The 21576-nt window shown below is 47.0% G+C and overlaps 2 protein-coding genes across 10 annotated transcripts in view; both read right to left on the bottom strand.

Moving 5' to 3' along the window:
• Positions 1–21576, bottom strand: part of LOC123027715 (cell migration inducing hyaluronidase 1) — a 151349-nt gene that overhangs the window by 79133 nt on the left and 50640 nt on the right. The window lies entirely within an intron of this gene.
• Positions 2828–21576, bottom strand: part of LOC123027716 (cell surface hyaluronidase-like) — a 69354-nt gene continuing 50605 nt past the window's right edge. For 4 of the 9 annotated variants that reach the window (XM_044438858.1, XM_044438865.1, XM_044438859.1 and 1 more), the window contains 6 exons: positions 16113–16295; positions 12812–13028; positions 11275–11376; positions 10028–10188; positions 7898–8007; positions 2828–3178 (listed from right to left, as the gene is read on the bottom strand). In XM_044438858.1, coding sequence (XP_044294793.1) covers positions 3024–3178; positions 7898–8007; positions 10028–10188; positions 11275–11376; positions 12812–13028; positions 16113–16295 — 928 coding nt within the window. In that variant the 3' untranslated portion in view covers positions 2828–3023. The other 5 variants (XR_006415558.1, XR_006415557.1, XM_044438860.1 and 2 more) reach the window with 5 other exon arrangements.

The raw sequence follows: 21576 nt of genomic DNA on the forward strand, positions 1-21576 counted from the left end.
CCCAGGACTCCAAGTGAATCAGGTTCAGTTGGCATCCAAGGCAGAAATTACAAGCACCTTCCCCCCTGGCTGGCAGTGAAACAGTAAGTTTGCTGCTGCTTTCTTTACAAAGCAGCCAGAGGCATCATCTCATCCTGCCTGAGGGTAGGGCTGGCCCTACTGGTCTACTGGTGTTCTTCCAGAAGTGCTGGTTTGACACACTGGTGATGGTAACACCCCTGAAGGTTAAAGTCTTGTTCAAGCTGGGGATGCAGCCAAGAACATGCCCCATAATCCTCTCTGCTGCAGTCCCTACAGATAGAAGTGGATATAGAAAAGGGAAGCTGGCATGTATCGGGGAAGAGAAGGAGATCTTGAGATGTTGCTGACTTCACCTTCTAGCATTTCTGGTCATTGATCATGCTAGTAGGGCATTCTGAGAGCTGAAGTCCCAAAATATCCACCCCTGCTCTAGAGGATGCAGTCTCCTTCCAAAATTGCTCAAAACGAAATCAACAGCCACAGTCCTATGATCACTCACCTGACTAAAACCAGGCTTAAATCTAAGCCATGTTTACCTTGTAAAGAATTCAGTGCTCAAGTCCAGCACTCAGAGTAAGTTGCTCCGAAAACTGAAATGCCAGCAAATCTTCTACCAGATTCACAGGAAATATATATTTTTTCATTGAACAGTGTCTTCCAAGTTTAATTGCAAAGAAAACTTTGACTTTGAGACCCAACATTTCAATTTTTAAAAATATTTCATTTTTGAAGGGGTTAACCCATATTTCTTGAAATTCATAGACTTTTTATGAGAGCAAAAGTCAATGAATAGCAGCAACTGCAGGTTTTGGAGGGCTGGGGCAAGAAAGCGCCAAAGGAGCCCCTTCCTTCAGCAAATCTGCCTTCTCACCCCCATGATTACCAGCAGCTCACCCTCTATCCCATCACTGCTACAGAGCACCACCAAACAAGCAAGCAGGAACATCCATCACTCCGCCTTTGTACCTCCCCGTTACCTGGATCAGAAGGACACACTGGTCAACCATCAGATGGCAGTGGCAAAGAAGAAAAGCAGGTCCAGGGCTCTTGTCAGTGGACCCCTGCTGAGGTGTGGGGCCTTGGCAGCTGCCCCACCCTACCAAACCTTGGCACTGGTCCTGACAACACAGACAGTCATTAAAGCAAAATCCACCACCTTAGCTCTCATTCCTGTCATGCACTGCAAGCTGCTAAATGGGCTCCTCAGAGCCATTCACTGATGAAGAATTGGTTTCATGTTTCACTAAAGAAAGACCGTGTGCCCAGTAACAAGGTACATTTTCAAGGGAAATGTTCTTTCAGGACGAAAACAAAAAACAAAACATGCAACAAGAACAGCAACAACAAAACCCAAATCAGCAAGTGGGCAACACCTCTAACCAAACTGTCTCCAAAGATTATGCAAGTTTTTGTGCGAATTTGTTGAGTACTCCAGAACGTTTCATTAGGTGAGGTGGTACAAAAATTAGGTGGCGAAAACATCTAAGTATTAGGCTAGATGGTGTGGCCATTACTGTCTTTCAGGGACTGACCTCATGGCAGTTTGGCCATTTAAATGTTGAAGAAGACAGGCTCAACTCACATCATGGGAAGGCAAGACTCCCTGGAGAAGACAGCCATGCTGGGGAAAGTCAAGGGCAGACGAGTAGGAAGACCAAATGGATGGATCGACTGCATCAAGGAAGCCACAGACTTCACTTTAGAGAGCTGAGCAGGGCTGCCATGGACAGGACTTTCTGGAAAGCTCTCAATCATGGGGTTGCCGTAAGTCAGAGACAACTCGATAAAATGCAGCAAGCACAGCAAGACTCAGCTCTCCATCCAGCTGATGCCTGGAGACGAAATCAGGGGAAGGGGTGCACCGCCTTGTCCTCTGCTCCAGGCAGCAAACAGTTCTGGGCTGGGCCGGTCCTGGGCTTTGGCCAAGCCCTGCCACACATGACTGCATCTGTGTGGCTTTTGTGCATGGGCCCAGGACCTGCCAGCGCAGTTCTTCGCCTGGATTTACCATGAAGCAATCGTTTTGCAGACTGGCTGCTGGACAGGATGCTATTTTCGCCATGCCAGTTTCCATCCCTGTGTGCCATTAAAAATAAATACATAAATAACAGACAACAGGAAGGAGCAAGTGCTTCAGGAATAATTTTTTAAAAGGTCTTAGCCTATCACTGCCCATTCCTAGAATGTGATGGCAGTGACGGGGCTCATCCCATAACATGATCGCAGATAATGTGTCCATTTAGTGACGTGAAGATCTGCCTGGGATACAGCTCTCTTGGGAGTGTTGGTCTCTTGCCCTGCCCTTGGCTCAGGCCAAGGAAGTGAGCTGAGCCAAGTCAAGCCCGTGAGTGTTCAGTAGCACCAGTGGGCAGCTTCTTTGTGTTGAATTATTCTCTCACTAAGTACGTGAATCCCACAAGTCACACGTACAGCAGCAGACACCCAGTTGGACAGTTATTCCCATACATCTGCCATGCAGTGCACAGCTGTAGAACTCACTTCCTGCCAGACACCTGCATGAGCTGGACTTACGTAGGACGGAGAGAAAGTGGGCCGAGGAAAACTGAAAGATTCGTACCACGAACCTGAGTCCTCATGGATCACTGGCATCTACCACAGACAGCCTTTTGTTCCCCGTCACACAACTCACCTCCACAATTCCAAGATTAAAAGGACAAAGCTGCCAGAAGAGGGGTTTAGCTTCCAGCCAGGTTTAAACCCCAGCACCGATCTGTTTAGAAATTAACAGAGTCCAGAAGCAGGAAAAAAGAAACAAACAAACAAACTACACTCCCCCCACCACCACTTTTGTCTGATCAGAACATATTTATTAATTGCAAAATATGGTCATTTAAAAAATGCACTTCCTGACGGAAGCTTGTAGAAACAAGTATGCAAGAGACGTGCTGCCTTGTTGCAGGAAAGCTAATGGACCCAGCGGATCCAGTTGTGCAGGTTTCAAAGCCTTTGTGGAGTTGTGTCGCCATTGCTCCAACACAGTCTTAAAGTGTTGCCACATCAACTGAACATCTGTATTCCCTCAACATCAGTGGCACATAGTACTGGAGAGAAGCAGGTTTCTGGTCTGCAGCTTGGTTGAGGATTTTAATCCAAGAAGGTTTGGGTTTTCCTTTATAGCCGAGCATAGCAAGACTGCCTGTGGGGCAGGGGGTGGGGGGGGAGTGGGGAACAAGAAAGGAGACAAAAGATTTTTAGAAATGGCACAGATAGCAAGTTTGAATGTACCTTTCTGAACTGTGCCAGGTATCTAAGATATTCCATTAAAGAAAGCAACCCAGGGTGCAAAATCACCTATATTTTACATATTTGTAAAAATGTCTTTCCAAGTTCCTGGCATTGTTCATCATGAATACAGTTTAAGTTTCTGAACAGGTCTGATTTTTTTTTTTTTTTTTTTTTGCCACAGGGCAAAATAAAGTACAAACTAATTTACATATGCTCTGATGTCATGCGCTGTGTACAAAGGAGTGTATGCACAGGGGAGAGAAAGGTGTTCAATTTCAAGCATAAAAGCTCAGGCAGAAAGATTCAAAGGAGGTAAAGCCCCTGTGGGCAAAAGGCCAGCTTCTCCAAGGTGACCAGATGCCTCCAGGCCCCTGCGCCATGCCTTCAGTAAGTACCCATGGACAGCAGGGAGTGGGGTAGAGCTCCCCCCACCCCGAGATCCAGGGTCCAGCCTTGTGGGGCCATTGCTGAACACCACCTCTGCTTAAGCAAAAAGGTACACAGCCCAAACTGAAGGCTGCAACGCTGGTGACTCAACACCCAGGATGTCGATACCCATCTTTGTACCACGCAATGCCCATCGTAGTGCTGCTAGCGAACACCTGAAATCTAGGTTTCCCTCTTGGCTATAATTCTTTTGAGATGCCTTGCCTAATATGCTTCCAGGGAGGCCTCTCTGGCAGAGAGCCACACCATCGAGATGTGACGCCACAGCACTGCCTACCATTTGCCACAGCAGTTGGGATGACTGGCGCTGTCAGAAACTGTTTCAAGACTACCCATCTTGATGCATGCAGTGAAACCGCTAATGCTAAGAGCTTTCTGCATCACTGAAGGATTGCTGAATCAGGTAACTTATTGCCACAGAGAGCAAGTTGGAAAAACAGCTCTTGGCTAAGATGTACTTTCTCTGTGTGATTGAGGGATCAAGATTATTCTGCCTTCCCTGTTGCTCAAGTTGAACGTTCGTATGTGCATGAACAGGTCACAATGTACATGGACACCATTTGTCCAGTTTGACACATGACAATCAGTAGCCTACACTGGCCTTTCGATTATGGATGGATGACATTTTGTGCTCATTTTGCCCCAGTTTCACATTCTTTTCACTTTTGTTTTGTGTCATTTCCACATGAAACTGAGATCTTTCTCCATCCACAGGAAAATTGGTCTGGATTTTTGTGCATATTTTTTCTTGTGTGTGTGTGTGTGTGTGCGCACGCACCCCCCTCCCCCAGAGAGAAACATAGAAGTGAAGCAAATCAGAAGGGATCTCCTGGGCCATCTAGTCTGACCTCTAGTTCCAGCCAGCTCTGCTTAGGTAATCCCCAACATGTGGTTGACCAATCTTTCCTTGAACACCTTCACTGATGGGGCCTCAACTACCTCCCTTACAAGCCCATTCCATATCCGAGGGGTCCTAGCCATCAGGAAGTACTTCCTGACACCCAGCCTGAAGCCAGGTTCCTTGAGCTTTGCCCCATTGGAACGTGTCCTGCCCTCCATTGCAGGGAGGAACAGATCATGGTCCTTCTCCACATGACTTCCCCTCACATACCTATAAGTCGCTAAACCATCCCCTCAGAGTCTCTTCTTCTCCAGGCTGAAAAGACCCAGTTCCCTCAATCTCTCTTCATATGTCATCCTTCCCAACCTGGCTACCATTTTTGTGACCCTGTGTGGAACAGATTCTAACCTAGCGATGTCTCTCCTATAATGTGGAGCCCAGGACTGGATGCAGTACTCCAGTTTTGGGCTCCCCAGAGCTGTGTATCAACACCTCCCTAGATCTGGAAGCCATGCTTCTGGCTATACAAGGGTGGTGTTTGCCTGCTTAACCACCATGTCACACTGCTGGCTCATGTTCATCCTACTATAGACAAGAATCCCAAGATCCCTTTCAGAAGTGCTGCTCTCCTGCCACCTGTCCCCCATTCTGTACCTGTGACACCTATTCAAGTGCAAGACCTTGTACTTATCCACACTGAATGCCATCCTGTTGTCCTCCACCCACTTCCTCAACTTGTCCAGATCCTTCTGGATCTGAATCATCTGCTCCTCCGTTGTGGCCACCGCACCCATTTTGGTACCGTCTGTGAATTCAGTCAGCAGACAGTTATCCCCTTGTATATCCTATTTTGATATATAACTTTTAGCATTATATTTTTGTGCACCTCCTTGTACAATTTATTTTCCAATGAATAAAGTATTTTTGGTGCTCAGTTTCTCAAATCTATCCATTTCTATGTGCGTTTTAAAAAAACTGTTTAGGTCAGGGGGCAAACTGCTTCACAAGCTTCGCTAAGGTGTGGATTGCAAAGGCAAACTACATTCTGGTTTGCGTTTTGTTAGCTAAGTGGAGCCAACAAGTTTCTCACTCATCCCTGTCAAATGCCAGAACTGTGTCATTAACTCCGATACACAACTGGGTGGGAGGCAGGGTCTGCTGAGATCGAGTGGGGCAGGCTGTCACAAGACAAGACACCCCCCCCCCGTCACACATACAGGTTGAGTGTCAGCTAATAAAGGCAGTGATTGCAAAGCTTCAGGCCTTGTAATGGCACAGCAAGCCTTTCTCCCCTGCACCCCGCAGCAGCCACCTCCCAAGCAGAGTGCAATGACCCCCTTTGGAAAAGTGCAGGACAATCTAATTAAAGAGGGCGGAGGGCAAATACCACACGCTCCGGAACTGGCAGGGGATGGATTTTAATCAGCTCAGCTGTGATGATCCAGATAGGAATTCGAGTGAGCTTGCTGAGGGTGGTCATGAAATATCTTATTTGTTGGGAAAGCATCAAATGAACAGGCCACATGTGGCCTTCACGCCACCCCTCCAGCACCTCCATGAATGACACGGCCACTCTGGCACCAGGTCGGGGAAATTATCCACTGCAAAGGAGAGCCCCACCTCTCCAGACCCCAGCGCTTTTCCCCTCCCAGTCGCTCTTTCAATCTTTCTAGCCTTCCCAACATGACACCTGCTGGGGTGTTAAACTACAGTCCCCATCACCACACCCAGAGGGCTGGCTCTGGATGGTGGGAGCTGTAGTCCTGTGGTACTGGGTGAGAAAAGGTTGAATTAGACCATCAGCTGGTCACCAAACCAACTGAGGGTGACAGCAAATTTATCTCTTTTGTGCCTAAACTATGCAACAATATTATGAAGACATTTCAGGATTGCCAGTTGCACTGTACAGGCTGGATAACTTCAATAACTTCTGTTCCTTTTTTTAACATCAGATTTTTCTGGGCAATGCTCATGAAAACCACAGAAGAGCATCCAAAAACCCAGCAATGCTAATAATCTGTGACTGGAAATCATTCCAAGTCCACTATTGACCCCTTCCTGAGAAACGTCTAAAGCAGAATCACAGGCGGCTGCCTGGCTGAGTTTCTTATCAACAAAAGGGAGTTTCACTCCAGAAGGAAGCACGATTTGGCTGTGCTGCCTATCCGCCTGGAGAAATGCTGCAGCAGGAGAGCAGCCCCTGTGCACAGAGTTCAGCATGTGGCATTTATGTCTGCATGCACCCCACTTAAGGCACAGATTCGGGGTGGGACCGGCAGGGACTCAGATCTCCTGATCCATGGGGCAGACCCTGGGATTGGAGGAAACAACCGAGGCAAAGCTGCAAAGGGCAGAGAGGCCCCCATGCGGAGCACCTGCTGCTCTTGCCGAGCTCGCCACCATGAAAGCACCAGGTGGTGGCAGCAGGGGAGCTGCGTCTTGGGGTGCCCCATCTACGCCCAGCCCAGCTTCGCACTGGAGTAGAAGAGCACAAGCGCAGCAGAGCAGCCGTGCTGGGGCAGACCAAAGGGGGGCCCAGTCCAGCATCCAGTTCACACAGTGGCCAGCCGGCTGCCTGCAGGAATGATCAACGTCTCAGCTCGTCTTTATGGCACTCACACCAAAAGTGCTTATGAGTAAGAATGGGAGACCGACTTGGAGATGGATCGACTCCATGAAGGAAGCCACAGCCTTGAGTCGACAAGAGCTGAGCAGGGCTCTCACGGACAAGAGGTTTTGGAGGCCTTCCTTCAAAGGGTCTCCGTAAATCGGTGGCCGTTTGACAGTACACAACAAGAGTGGGTGAATTCATCTCCTTCCATTCAGGTCAGTTCCTCTTTTTTTCTAGTGCCAAGATCATTCCTTTTTTATTCAGCCTTGGATCGCAAATTATTTTCTTTAAGTCCACCTTAATATTTTTATGTACATGCATGCACACTTTTATATTTCCATTTCTATACACATTTTCCTGAAATGTGCACATTTCTGTGTGCATATTTTGTATATTTCCCCACACTGAATAATGCATTCCAGTACACATTATTTGTAAATATACCCATTTTTAAATGATTTGCACATCATTTTGGAAATGCATGTAATCTGGGGATGCATTTTTGGTGTGCTGACTCATTACAAATTTCAGAAGTATGCAGACTGCAGCAAACAAGATTCATTCCAGTTTTGGTTTAGGAAGACTGAATAAATTCCTCAACCACCCTTCCATATGTGCAATGAGTATAATTTTTAAAGGAACAATTGTACTTAAAAGGAGTCAAGCAAGTAATTCAGTACATATAAAAGTCACCTTTCCCTGTGTAAGAAGTCACAAAGTCAGCTACTCACCTTTTCCATGGAAAGTAATGGGCTTTGCAGAACCTAACCTTGTAAATACAGACATCTCCACACCTCCAGCTGCTTCTGGAATATCTCTAGTACACACAAGAACAATTGATCTGGAAAACAGAAGACAGAACATTGAGTACACCACAATGAGGAGAAGTTGCACCCAATTTATCTCCTCAGGAATATGTTCAGAGTCATTCAAGAAGAGCCTTATGCAAGAATATTCCCAGAAGAAGAAAAAACATCTCCACTGTATATATTTTGACACTGTTAACAGTTTCTTCTTTAAGCAGATGCTTACATTTACATGTTAATCTAAAATTCTGTTCACTTTCCAATGTTTCTGATGTTTAATATTGCATTATTGTGATAGTTTGCCTTTTTTGTTATTTGTTTTTATTATTGTGAGCTGCACTGAGGGCATCTGCTAGTTGCACTTAGAATACCAAAAAAAATGGAGCAGCACATGCACTGCAGTTAGTAGAAAAGAATGCTAATACAGGAAGAGTCTCATGGCCTGAATTTAGCAGAATCTGAGGGTTGTTGGGCAGGAATTCAGCTGGTATATTGTCAGAAATCTCTGACATGTTCTTTCTCTCACCTGCTCCACTTGTCCCTGAGTCCTGTTAAGTGGCTAGTCCTCAGGACAACTGGCTGCCCTGTGTGTGTCTCTCAGGCTAGCCTGCCTATCCCACAGGATTATTCTGGGAACCAAATAGGCTAAGCCTTGGCCTCCTGAGAAGAAAAGGTAGAATGTAACAAGTTAGAACTAACATGAAAGAGAAAATCCTGTGTTGGGATTTAATCTGGGAGAGCCAACTTCAAACCCCTCTTACGAGATGGATTTCAGATTAAGTAATGAGGTCCACATCTGCAAGATGTTAACTACTTTTTCTTAATACCCATTAACAAACAGTGCTTACTAAATACTACAGACGGGGAAAAGCAACAACAGCTTATAGCAGGGATACAGAACTATTTTAAACCTAAGGGATCATTATTATTAATTTTATTTCTATACCACCCAATAGGAATGGCTTCCTTTTCAGAAAAGCTCTTGGGAGGTACATTTGGGGGAGCAAAGACAAAAACAGTGGGACCAAAAGCAAAAAAGGTTGAGTCAGAAACAACAGCACATTTCAGCTTAATGCTTTTCCTGCTCATCACTCAGTCTTAGGAGAGGCACTTCGAACTTTTAGAAGGGAAATAAATGAGCTTCAGAAGATCCAGAAGGGGAGTGAGGTCACTTCAGGAAACCCAGAGAGCTGGAACTGGCCCCTCATGGGCCAGATTTCGCCCCTGGACTGGAAATTCTCCACCTCACATTCGCAGGGAGAGACGTTGTTCCTTCAGAGTCTTTGGGTCTGCGGTCATGAACTGCTCTGGAACCTCCAGGATGAGAAATCTGTTTTCAGGTTATTTGACCTGCTTTTGCTAGCAGCCAAAACTTTTGCCTATAAATCTCTGTTGTTCCATGTTTATGTGGCGACGCAGAAAACCACAAGGAATGTGGAACAGATGCAAAACGGAGAGAATCCAGCTCTGCCACTGAAAACACATGCATGTCAAAAAGGACTCATTCTGCAGACGGGCAAGTCCAGTCACTGACTTGTTGTTTTTTGTTTTTTTTTTTTTTAAAGCAGGAAAAGGTGGATCTGGGGAACACACCAAGTTTTTCTGAAAGTGCAGCAACACCTCTGATTCTAATCTGTCACCAAAAAGAAAATGTGTATGTGTCAGGGGGAGGGACCTGGCAAGAATAAATAGGGCAAATTTCAGAAATGGAAAAGGGAGCCGCTGGCTGCCAGGAAACTGCTGGAATTTTAGGCTTGGGCATTTGGTGAAAGTAACAGACTCCAGAATTCTTAATATGGATTTTTGAAAGCCTTATCTACCAATGGATGGGGGAGGGGAACCATTGATTTTAAAGTTACTGCCTCCTTTCCAGCATGACTTTTTCATCCACCATGACCTAGGAGACAGGCTTCTGAGAGATGAAGAGTGGATTTTTTTAAAAAAAGTGTTATTGTCCTTTGTCAGATTCTTCCAGGTATGCATTCTTGGTTGCAAAACATAAGTCATTTCCCCCAGTCCTTTGCACCACCCAGCAGTCATTCCAACAGGACTCACCTCTCTTGTACGGACGTTTCAACGTAACTTGTGGCTAGAGCAGCCACCTCTGTGAAGCTGTCTGTGTCAAAGTGCTGCCTACTCAAGATCAAGCCAGAACATGCATCTAGAACCAGGAACAATATCCCCCGGTCATGGAACAAGAAGACCTCATCATCGACCTGTGCAATAAAAGAAAAGGTTAAGATTTGCTAGAGGCAGTCCATATGCAAACATCAAAGGACATGCTTGCAATTTCCGATAGCAAAAGCAAAACAAAAACCAGCAAAAGCCAAAGCAAAGTAAAAGCAACAGTTTTGTAACATCTTGCTCTTGCCAGAAGCATGAAACACTTTGCAAATCCAGTACTTATGTTATGTATTTGTTTATTTATTCTCCTGTTGCAAACGTGGAGGGTTCAAACAGCCCTTGGGTGGATACAACGAAACCTTCAGGCAAGCCTTTGTCAGGCCTGAAAGCATGACACCCATCCTGCCTGAATATAGGCATGCTGACCGGTCCCCCTAGGCATAACCCGGCTAGGAAGTACCCCATGGCCCCCTGAGGGAGGGCTTTGCCCACTCCTTTCCCCTCAGGAGCAGGCGGCAGAGAATTCCATCCTCTGGCCCAAGCTGCTACCGGCCACAACTTTTATGAGCGCTTGCGGGGGGGGGGGGGTCTTCCCGAGTGACTGAAACCATCATTGCGCCTGGGCACAACTCAGTAATTTGCTCTTTTTCCAACAAAATAACCTTAACCCTTAGTGTGCATGCCATGTTTCAGCTGCCCAATGTTTTCTGATCTTGGAGCTGATGGATGGATGAACAGTCACACTCGTGTGCCCTCTTTTATTATTATAGATTACCACTTATTTCTTAATTCCATTTCCCCCCACCCTCCCTCCCTCCAAAAAGCTCAGAGCAGCGCCCGCACCCTCCCTCCTCAGTCTGCCCCCAGTCCCACCCTCTTCTCCCCATTTGGGGTCACCTGGGAAGATTCATGGCCAAATGGGAGTTTGAGTTCAGTTCTCCCTGTTTCTAGTTTGACAACCTGACCCAGCCTCTCCCAACCCGGTGCCTTCCAGATGTTTGGGACTACAGATCCCAGCATCCCTGATCATGCTGGCGGTGGCTGCTGGGAGCTGAGGTTCAAAGAATCATGTTAGGGAAGATTTGCCATACCAGAGCAGTTCTTACAGAAATGCCACAGCCAGAATCTGGACCAGTCATGAAATTCATGCTAGGACTGCAGCCTTATGCCAGATGTACCTTAACAAAAGCCAGCCTTGAGTAGTTCTCCACATCTGCTGTTCTGACTGACTGGATCTGGATCCGAACATATCTAACGGAAGGCATACTAGTGACAGCGACCTATAATTATGTGAAGAGAGGAACCATTTTGCATTAATGCATGCAATCAGCGACCTCGGGATACGATAATGCTGGTAAGTATAGTTGGCTTTAAACAAGAGTTAATGGGGTCAGAATACTATGGGATCTCCACAGTCGGATTAATACACAGACAGATTATGAGGGCCTTGGTAGTTAGCTGCTGGGCCTGCAACAAAATGTTGCAGAGCAGAATGTTCCTGTTCAAGGTGCCAGCCATGCAACCAAGCCCTTTTTGGGGTACTCCATTCCATTTGTCACCCCCTGCTTTCCCATCTGCTTGCCCACAGCAGTCTCTTCTATGCCCAGTGGCCATGGCTGCTCCTTATCGGGCTACTTGGGGGTTTCTGTACCCATTGGGGATTCCCCTCCCCCTTAAAAGTGTTGTTGTAGTGTAAATCAATATGGGCTTTGGAGTTTTTTTATTTCTTTCTTGGATTTTTTTTCCTTTAAAGCTCCCTTTGCTTTAAATTTATCCTTATCTGAAGATTCCAGGAGACATAGGAAAAAAGAAAATCAAAACAAAGAAGCAGCCAGATTAAACAGTATCATTAACTTTTCTAGCAAGTGGTTTATAATCAGGGCAGACTAAAAATATCCACAACCTTCATCAATCTATGATTGATCTTCTGCAATTACCACCTTGATGATCTGCCATTTTCCTAGATGACTAGGGAGGCAAAGGGGGCCATCTCCCAATACAGCCCGGTACATCCTAACAATAAACAGGTTCTTTGCTCAGTTTAGCATGAGTTTAACTGTACCGCATTCTTGAATCAGAAAAATTGCTAATTGCCTGCCTCTGATGGAAAAAGAAAAGCCAAGTACCCAGTGGAATGATAATTACATTTGCTAATAGCTTGCAAGGAAGGTATTTTCCATAGCCTATATATGAAGGATGCACTTACAATTCAGCTGTGTAAAATGAAGCTCTCTTGGGATAGTGTCTGCATGCAACAAAACTGATTTCATGCACACGGGTAAGCAGGGAGTGTGCAAATGATGAGAGAGATTGTGTGTGTAAAGAAAGTGCATGCACTGAATTATAATGCTGTGATTAGTGATATCCAGGAGTAAAGTACAAGGATTACAGTTGGCAATGCTTTACTTAATTTTTATCCAACCTTCTGCCACAGGTGGAAGGTGGCCATGGAAGGCGGGTTGTATGCAGAAACTTGTTTTACAAGGCAATTTTTGGTGCACTCCATACTCTGGACTGGGACTATGGTAGAGGGTAATAGGGTTAACCCCCCCCCTCCCCCGATTTGGGTCCTATCCAGGTTGGGGGAACTTCACACAGCAGCTTGCAAAAGCCCTGCATTTAAGGGCAGGACAAAGCAAAGGCGTGTGCAGCTTGGCCTACAGTTTCCACACCCTTGAACTTCTGAGCAGAACAGAGGAGGATCTGGTACTGTACCCAGGGAGCACCACACTGAGTGCAGTGCACAGCCCGCTCCTGAATTCTCCAGGGTGGTTGCTTTCCAACGTCTTTTTCCAAAAACGGATTGAGGGTGCAACTCCAGGGGAGTCCAGAGGGCATCTGCGCTGTTATTTTGAGACGTTCACAGCCATGTTGAGAGCAGTAGCTGTGGCCCTTCCTTGCTTCGTGTGCCTGAAGATGGACAAAGAGATACCTAGCCAACAGAAGAGCAAGATAAAACAAAAAGCAAACAGTAAAGATGAGAGGCAAGTAAGATTCGTAACCCAAACACCTTTCCCACAGGCTGCCTGTGAACCAGGCCAGGTCTAGTCTGCCCCTTTATGAGTTTGTGTACAATTAGAAGCCCAATTAGAACTAAAGAGCCTTGGTCTCTAACTTATTCGCTTGTCCAGATCGATATGCTAGAAGCTACAATCCAACTCATCTGGAGGTACTTGGGTTGGAGAGGCTGTTGAGGCCGTCCTGCCGCACAAGGACCACTCATGGGACAAAGTGATGGGCAAGCTGTGGTCCTTCAGTTCCCCTCATCCCTCACCATGGGCTATGCTGGCTAGGACTGCTGGGAACTGTAGTTGAAGGACATCTGGAGGATCACAAGTTACCCACTGCTCTGCTATGCCATAAAGCTGTTAATTTCTGAATTTCCAATCAGCTCAGAGCCAAAAGGCATAAACATGAAATTGACATGCCAAGCATTCAACAGAACACACGCAAAACCCAAAACAGACATTATGACATGTCTTTGCAAATAGCTGCATTGTAAAGCCATTCTCTAGTAAACAACCCACTGACATCATCGGGGTAACAAGCCATCCAGTTCTGCACAGGACTAGGCAAAAACATTGTTTCCCAGGTCCCACTGTGAAAGATGCAAGGCACAAGCTCAGCCTTGGCCTTCTGGAACACACATTCCAAAGTCTGATGGGTTAATGATGCTGTCTAAACATCCAACAGAGGAGCTATTTTTAGATCCGAACCTGACAGTTTTTGATTGAAAACTGCCTCAGTGGCCAGGGCGAAGCAATGCAGAAAACACATGTTGGTACACAGCGTACACATCCTCCAAAATTTGTTTCGGCAGATGAATTTCACTGTCTTCTTCTATTCTGACACACACAGCCTCACACTCACACTAATTACAAGCATGTGGGTTACATTGTTGACAAATACGTGTAGCTGTTTCTATTCTTAGGCAGCATTTCCATGATCAGCTGTACCACAAAATACACCAAATTTCATAACGGCACTTAGGGCCACATAAATACACCCACGCGCGGCACAGACATTAAGAAAGCGCTCATGTGCGCCGCTCCAGAAGGGCTTTGCTGCACGTGAAGGCGGCTCTGGCACCCCCTCCCCAGAAGGGGAAAGGTCCCCGCCCAAACACAGGTCCCCTGCCGGTCAGCACACAGCTGTCTCCCCCAGCCTTGTGGACTAGCGCCCATCTGCCCCAGCCAGCAAGGGCAAGGGTCGAGTATGAAGGAAGGCGTCGTTCAAGGCACCTAAACGGGCCCAGCTGGGGGAAGGTGGAGTGGCTGGTGCACTGAACTGGACCTTTCCAGGACACTCGTGTTACCCAGTAATGCTTCCACATGAACCAAAGTAATAAAAGCCCATCTAAAACTTGCTGTCACACCAGAGCATGAGCAAGAAAACCAGGCTCCGGAAGACACGACACACATCGCCAAGGCCTCGGGGCACCAGGGCGTGGGAGGCCGGGAGGTGGGCTTATGGCTATGGAGAGCCAGGGCTGCACAGTGGCCAGGAGAGCGAGCTGCACGCCCAGAAGTCCTGGCCTGGAACCACACTGGCCACGAACACACTGGGCGTTACGCAAGACCCCCTCCCTGACCCTCAGTCTCCCCAGCTGCAGTATGGGGATAATACTAACGATCAGAGGGGGGTAATCTGGAAAGCCTGATTCTGCTCTGATCCACACCTGAGGCTTTCCTTCAAGTGCCGCTTCCAGGGCGGGGGGGGGGGGGACACAAGGAAGAGGGTCTTCTCAGCAGTAGTCTTCCGTGGTTATGGAAGGATGTCCTCGAGGGGACCCTCTGGGCACCAGCACAGTCATCTTCTTAGTGCCAGGTTAAGACTGCTCTCTGCTTCCAGGTGTTTAACAACTTGTGATGGGCTGTCTCAGCTGTACTTTGGAATTTTATGCTGTGTTTACTGTACTGATAGAAATTCAATAATAAAATGCCAATACAATAAAATACAGCATGAAATCCCAAGACACACAAATTTGAAGCAGTTTTAAAAACATAAAAACATCTTTAAAAAAAATAGACCTGTTATAACATCTGAGAGGTTAGATATGGTCCTATTCCTGCTTTTGCCTCTTCAGTTCTTCAGCTGCACCGGTGAAGAGCTGCATTTTACAAGCAGGAAAACCATTCTAGGATGGAGGAGCGGGTAGCGCTCCTTGCCCCCCTCCCAGGATCTCGGCACATGCCTGGGCTGCAAGAGGGCAAGGCGGAGGGAGTAGGGGCGGTGCAGAAGGGCAGGGCTCTCTCTGCCTCTGACATATTGCTGAATCCTCGCAGGTGCCTGGCCACGCGCACACACACACACACGCTGCACCGGTCTTCCAGCAAGGCCAGTGCAGAGCAAAAGCTGTGCAGGTGCCCACGTGGAAGGCCCACAGGCTCCAGATCAGGAGCACAGTCAGCTCGGACAATTTCAGCTTCTCTCATTTTTTCCAGTCCTAAATTCTGTGCATTCAGAAAAAAATGTGATTTTTTTAAAAAAAGTTTGCATGGACATTTGTGCTCATTTTTTTGCTCTTACCTCCTGGATATCTGTATGCAGTTTTGTTTAATATACATATTTTTCAAACAATTTTCCTAATAGAATGAATTCCAATGTTATTTTCACTAATATATGCATTTCTGTGTTCTTCCTAATAACATGCATGGCGGTGGAGGAACTGGAGAACTCGATTGAAAAATGGGGAGAAGTGTATTTATTTTTCCTTCCTTATATTTATATTCCCTCCCCTTATGTGTGCATGAAGGTGCCAGAGGAGTGGGGCATCCAGTATGTCCCATTCATGGCAACGGGTCTGTTCTGAGCAGGCCTGGCATCAGCTGCAAAGTTACAGATCCGGAGCACCTCCATGGCAGACCTTGACTACTGGCCTAGATGCTTACAAGTCTGCACTCTCCCCCCGTTCTCTCAGACCAGACCACAAGGCCCAGCTGTGCCCCTACAGATGTCCGCCACACGGGCAACGCCACTGGGATGTGCCCCTTGGCCGGGGCCAAACATCACTCACCCCGAAGCATCATCGAAATAGAAGAGTCGCTCATTCCTCTCGTTCACCACACGGAGGTAGGAAGAGGCTGCAGCATAGCGAGTGACACCGCGGGCTCTGCCCGTCCGTCGCTGGTAAAGGTCTCCCACCACGGTGAACACGGTTCCCTTTGGGTAGCACAAGGCGACATGCAGCCAGTCGCCCCTGATGGCAAAGGAGAGAGAGCGAGCTGAACACAGGCACACTGGCAGAATGTAACAGGGCTGTTAAAAAGAGATCAGCTCCAGCTGAGGGTTCGCTCTTCCGGAGGGAAAAATGTGCATGTATCTTCCAGTCCCTCCTGCACACATGCCACAAAATAGCCACATCTGTAACTGGGATGGCACAGCATCCAAATGGGCAAAGGCCGCTTTTGATCTTCAGGGCTCCGAGCTGGGCATCAGGCAGCCACCTCAGGACTGGGAGAGCCACTGGCTCTGGGAAGCCATGATTGGCAAGGCAGACCTCACCCTAGACACTGCCTACCCCTGCAGCCCTGGAAGCGGTGGGGGCGGCCCCTGCATTCAGTGTAAACGTAACGCTGATCCTATGCAAATCAATGTCCTCTTTTTTAGCAATTTGTAAGTGCCCATCCAAAGCGACGTATATTACCATAAAGTGGCCATGGCAATCTTTCTCAGCCTGCCCTTCGTAGTGAGAGTTTAAGTGGGCCTCAATCCACTTTCAGTGTACGGTGAAGGGTGATGGGTTCCCAGCAAAATCACCCTCATCCGTATACACAAATCTCCCTGAATAATAATAATAACAATAATAATAATAATAACAATAATAATACATTGCAGTTATACCTCACTTGTATAACTTGTTTCCCTCTTATGAGGAACCCAAGATGACTTTACAGCTTCAATTTTATCCTCACAACAACCCTGTAAGGTAGGTTAGGCTAGGAGAGGCAACTCACCCAGAGTCCACCCACTGAGATTCATGACTCAGTCAGAACTAGAACCCAGATCTCTCAGATTCAGGTCTCTTTTGCCACACCACGCTGGCTCATTCTGTTAAGGACAGTCACACAAGGCAGGGGGAATCAGTCTCAGGACCTCACATCCCTATTCTCTGCCTTACTTTCAGCATCACCATAGTTACCATCACAAGCAGGGTATAAACCCTGTTTTAGACCAGGGCCATCAACTAAGTGGTGGAAATATGGCTCAGAAAACCCTGAACTGCGAGGCCTTTTCAGCAAACTAAATTCCCAGAATTCATACAACTTGAGAAAGACTGTCCAGAAAATGTTTTGGAAGGTTACAATTAATAGGAGAAAAGGCCACATAAGGCTACTTTGCTTTGATAATTTTCTGGTCCCAATCTATTTCCAGAACTGCCATGTTTCACTGTTCTTCTGTGCAGACAGATAACAATGAAGAGTGTAAAAGTCACTGTGACCTGTATTTTGATAATAGTCTTCTCCCAAATCCATACTTTTGAATTTTCTCTATTTTTCAGTACCTCCCCTAGTAAATTTTTGCCCTTGCTCTGCCTTTTGGCAAAGCTTTTTAAAATATTAGTGGCTGGCTTTAGAGGAGAGACAGACAGGCTGCTGTCCCCCAGACATAACTGTACAGCATCTTCCATTGCTTCCGACATCCGAGTATACTAGCTGGGGCTGATGGGATTTTTTTCCATTCAGGATGTAGCAAAAACATCTCTATCTACACTTCATTTTTTCTCTGCCAAAATATCCCCCTCATTGTGGGATTATTCCCTGAGCGTATCTGGGCCTGGGGGGGTGTGGGTGTGTGGGGGTGCACTAAAGATTTGTTTTAAAAGGCTGCATGAAGCGCAACATGCTTCTCCCGCTCTGCAACATAGCTAAACAGCTGGTCTTGGCTGTCTAACTTACAGCATTTCAGAGGAGGAAAGAAGCAGGCTGAGGCACTGCCAGGATGTGCCGTATATTGGCAGCGGAGGCTCCTTCCCCTCTCCACCAGTAAACCCCTTCTCCAAGGTCACTTTTCCAAGCTCAGGAAACCAGCTGGAGCGCGTCTTTCCATGCTGGCTGCAAGAGTGGAACAAGGGAGAACAGAAAGAGGATCTCCGGGGCTCTGCTACCAACCTCAGATCTGAACAGAATTATGGTCTCCAAGATGCTGTCTAGGAGCCATAGGAATGTGCTATCCATCACCAAAAACCAACTCTTATGATAGATTTTTAAATTCACTCCTCCTTTTAGCTCCACCATCCCACTGATGGTGAGTCAACTCATTTTGGCCAATAGTGCATAGCACTTGTAAGGGAAATTATTCATTCTTCATCCAACTTTTCTGTTTTGTTCCATTCCACTCTCTCACTTTCAACAGATTCTATTTTTATTTAGCACTTTTCCTCTGGATGGCAACATCCAAACTGTTGTAACACTGCTAAATCATTGCCTAATGTCCTGCACTTGAGAACATCACAGCAGTTCCATCCTCAGGAACAACGCAAACTTCAGATAATGGAGTTGATAAAAATAAGACATCCTTGCAAAACTACACACAGAAACAATAATGCCTTAGATTGGGGTTGTTCTCAGAAAATGCAAAGACACATTTGCACCCCATGAACAGGTCCCGGGTGCAGCTAGTCCAGAGTTCCATCTGCAAATTTCTCTGAGACCCGATGGACTCCCTCAAGTTTTGAAGTCTGATCAAACACCTTAGAAAAATGCCATTCGTCTTCTATGAGTTAGTTTTAACCCCTCCAAGTTTTGGGAGTTGTGCTATTCAGCTGTTCAGAAATGGCCCTAATTCCCAAGCAACTGTTAACAGTCTGAGGTGTTTATAAGGAGATTCTTTTCCTTATCTGCCAGGAAGCTGAGCTTGGGGAAGGGTACAGGCCCACAGAGGGAGCGCAAGCATCTGCAGCCCAGGTGGAAAACTCCATGGGCCAGATGAACTCTGTAGGGTGGAGCTCCCCAGCCTCGCATGCACCTCGCACGTGCGGTGGCAGTGGCAGCTATGTGGATGCGGCAGCCTGTATCCAAGAGACCAGCACGGCTTTCCTGGTGTTCACTGCAATCTTTCCCTTGCTGTCTGGGGAACACGGGATTTTAATTTCACTGCATAACAAACAGGACAGGTGGCTCAGCAAGGACCCTCAAGAAAGTTCTCCGGAGGTCATTTTATGCAGACACTAGTCAGAACCCCAACCGCAGGCTCCAGAATGGCTTTTGGCTCTGGATAGTCCTTGGGGTTGCCAAGAGTTCTTTTCATCCTCCTCATTCAGCCCTTCCCTAATCATGCCAAACAGAGAAGATTGCTCATCAGGTGTGTACTGGGAGGTGGGGCAGATGGAGGAAAAATAAAGCAACTCTGGAAGCCGGGCATGCCTGCAGCAGGCTTGTTCAAGCCTCGTCTTATTATCCCTGCTTTCCCTCCCAAGTACATCACCGGCAAAGAATTTAATCGCTGTGTGATTAACAGCGTAAAAAGCAAGGAAGAATAACACTATAATCGGTGGAGGCTCATGGAACCCAAGCTCCCCAGCAAGGGCCAGAATTACTACCGCTCACTCAAAGAGGGAACTAGACCGTGAGTAGAGACCCAGGCTGGGAATGGTCCCTTCCTACCCTGTCTCTCCGCGAAGAGAACAAAAACCAGGCCCTGGCCAGGGAGCAGGCACAGCGGGGAGCGGCTGCGTGCAGGAGGACTCGGCACCTGCCTCCGCTCGCTCATCGCTCCCAATTGCCCTGTCGCAGGTTGCTTTGTGGTCATTCAGAAGAGACTTGGGCCAGAGAAACTGAGCATCCTTATTCTAATTCAAGAAAGCAAATTATATTCCCAGACAAACTGAAGCCTGGAGCAGAAGGGGAGTGAGCAAGCGAGCAGAAGAGGACACACATAAATCTGCATTTGTCTTGGTCATTCTTTTTTGGCCTCATCCTCTCTCTCAGGGCTCTTGAAATACACTTAGGAAGAGCTCTCTTTCTTCTTATTGATTTAAATGGGCGGTGGTTCAGACATTTCTAAAACAACATTAAAAAGACAGCAAACTGGAAAAGGGGCTAAGTGATGGGTGGCTCTCCTAAGCCTAAGACAGTTCATAGTCCTGGCAAGAAAACTGAATTTGTGACTTTGCTGGTCCACAACTCATAGGCCAGAATTAGACTTTACAGCAGGGGTGGGTAACTGATGATCCTCCAAATGATGTTGGACCACAATTCCCACGAGCCCCTAGGATTGAGTATCCTGGCTAGGTGTGATGGAATTGTAGTCTCAACAGCATCCATAAGCCCACAAGTTGTCCAGTCCCATCTTATGAGGCGACACCTTCTTCTTGTCTTCCTTGGCTCCCCCATAATGGCCTTGTGCCACTCAAAGTGCGCCAATATATCCGCATTCTCCCCTTCGCCCTGCCTTGAACAGCAGCCCATGAAGTGGCGTAAATGGCACAGTTACACAGGGCAGGCAGTCATGGCGCACGCTTTGTACTACTAGAAGTTCTTGCAGGAGGCAGCAGGTCCTGCTGAAAAGTGCAGGCCATCCAATAGCCTAAGCCGCCTACATGGGTCACAGAAATTACAGCAACAAGCATAAGAAAAATATAGTATAAAATCCCCAATATGCAAACTTTAAAAACAATTTAGGGTAGCTTTTGAAAGCCTGTTATAGTATGATGAGGTTCCTGAGCAAGATAAATGGCACAAATGTGCTATCATATGTGGACAAATGCCTGGGAATAGCGGACCTGGCACTGGAAAAATGACAATGCTGCGCCAGATGGGCTGCAGTTGAGAGAGCAACCTAAAATTGGGGGGCCACCACTGAGAAGGCCTTCTCCCTGTTGCCACCTCTCATTTTCCCTCAGAGGAAGGTCTCTGATATGCATCATGGCCTCTAGGTGCATATATAACAGAAGAAAAGATCAGTCAGGCCGTGTGGCTGCAGAAGGCTTCATACATTCAAACCAGATTCTTCAGTTTGGCTCAGAAACATCTCCCAGGGCAAACGGGCCAGAATTGCCACTCTGTGCTCAGAACATCTGGTCCCTTCCACTCGTCTGGTTGCCACATTTTGCACAAGTTGCAGCTTCTGAAAGCAGCCAGCCAGCCAGCCTTTGTTGACACCAGTTCTTTCAAGGTTACGCTCTGTGCTGACTTCTACCACCCCAGCGCGTTCTACCGCCTAAGGCCAAGGCAGCAAATCTAGGTTAAGCATTTTAATATCTGCATTCCTTCCCTCCTTGCATTCAGCATTCCGACACTTCATACTGCCACAATTTTGGCCAAGCAGCCAATTACAGACGCCTTTGGCTCTTTTGTTCTGCTTGGTTAGTTTTAATCTTAACTGACTTTGCAATGAACCAGCTAAGATAAGCTCCTTGCAAGAGTCTCTGGTTAGTGTTGATATTGTCACTTCAAGATAGAGTCGGAGCACTGGTCTTCACTGCCATTTACATGGCAGAGATAACTCAGAGGGCTTAAGATAAGAATCAATGGTGCAGA

The sequence above is a fragment of the Varanus komodoensis genome, unplaced genomic scaffold, assembly GCF_004798865.1.
Source record: "Varanus komodoensis strain SLA01 unplaced genomic scaffold, ASM479886v1 scaffold33, whole genome shotgun sequence".
Lineage (NCBI taxonomy): Eukaryota > Metazoa > Chordata > Lepidosauria > Squamata > Varanidae > Varanus > Varanus komodoensis.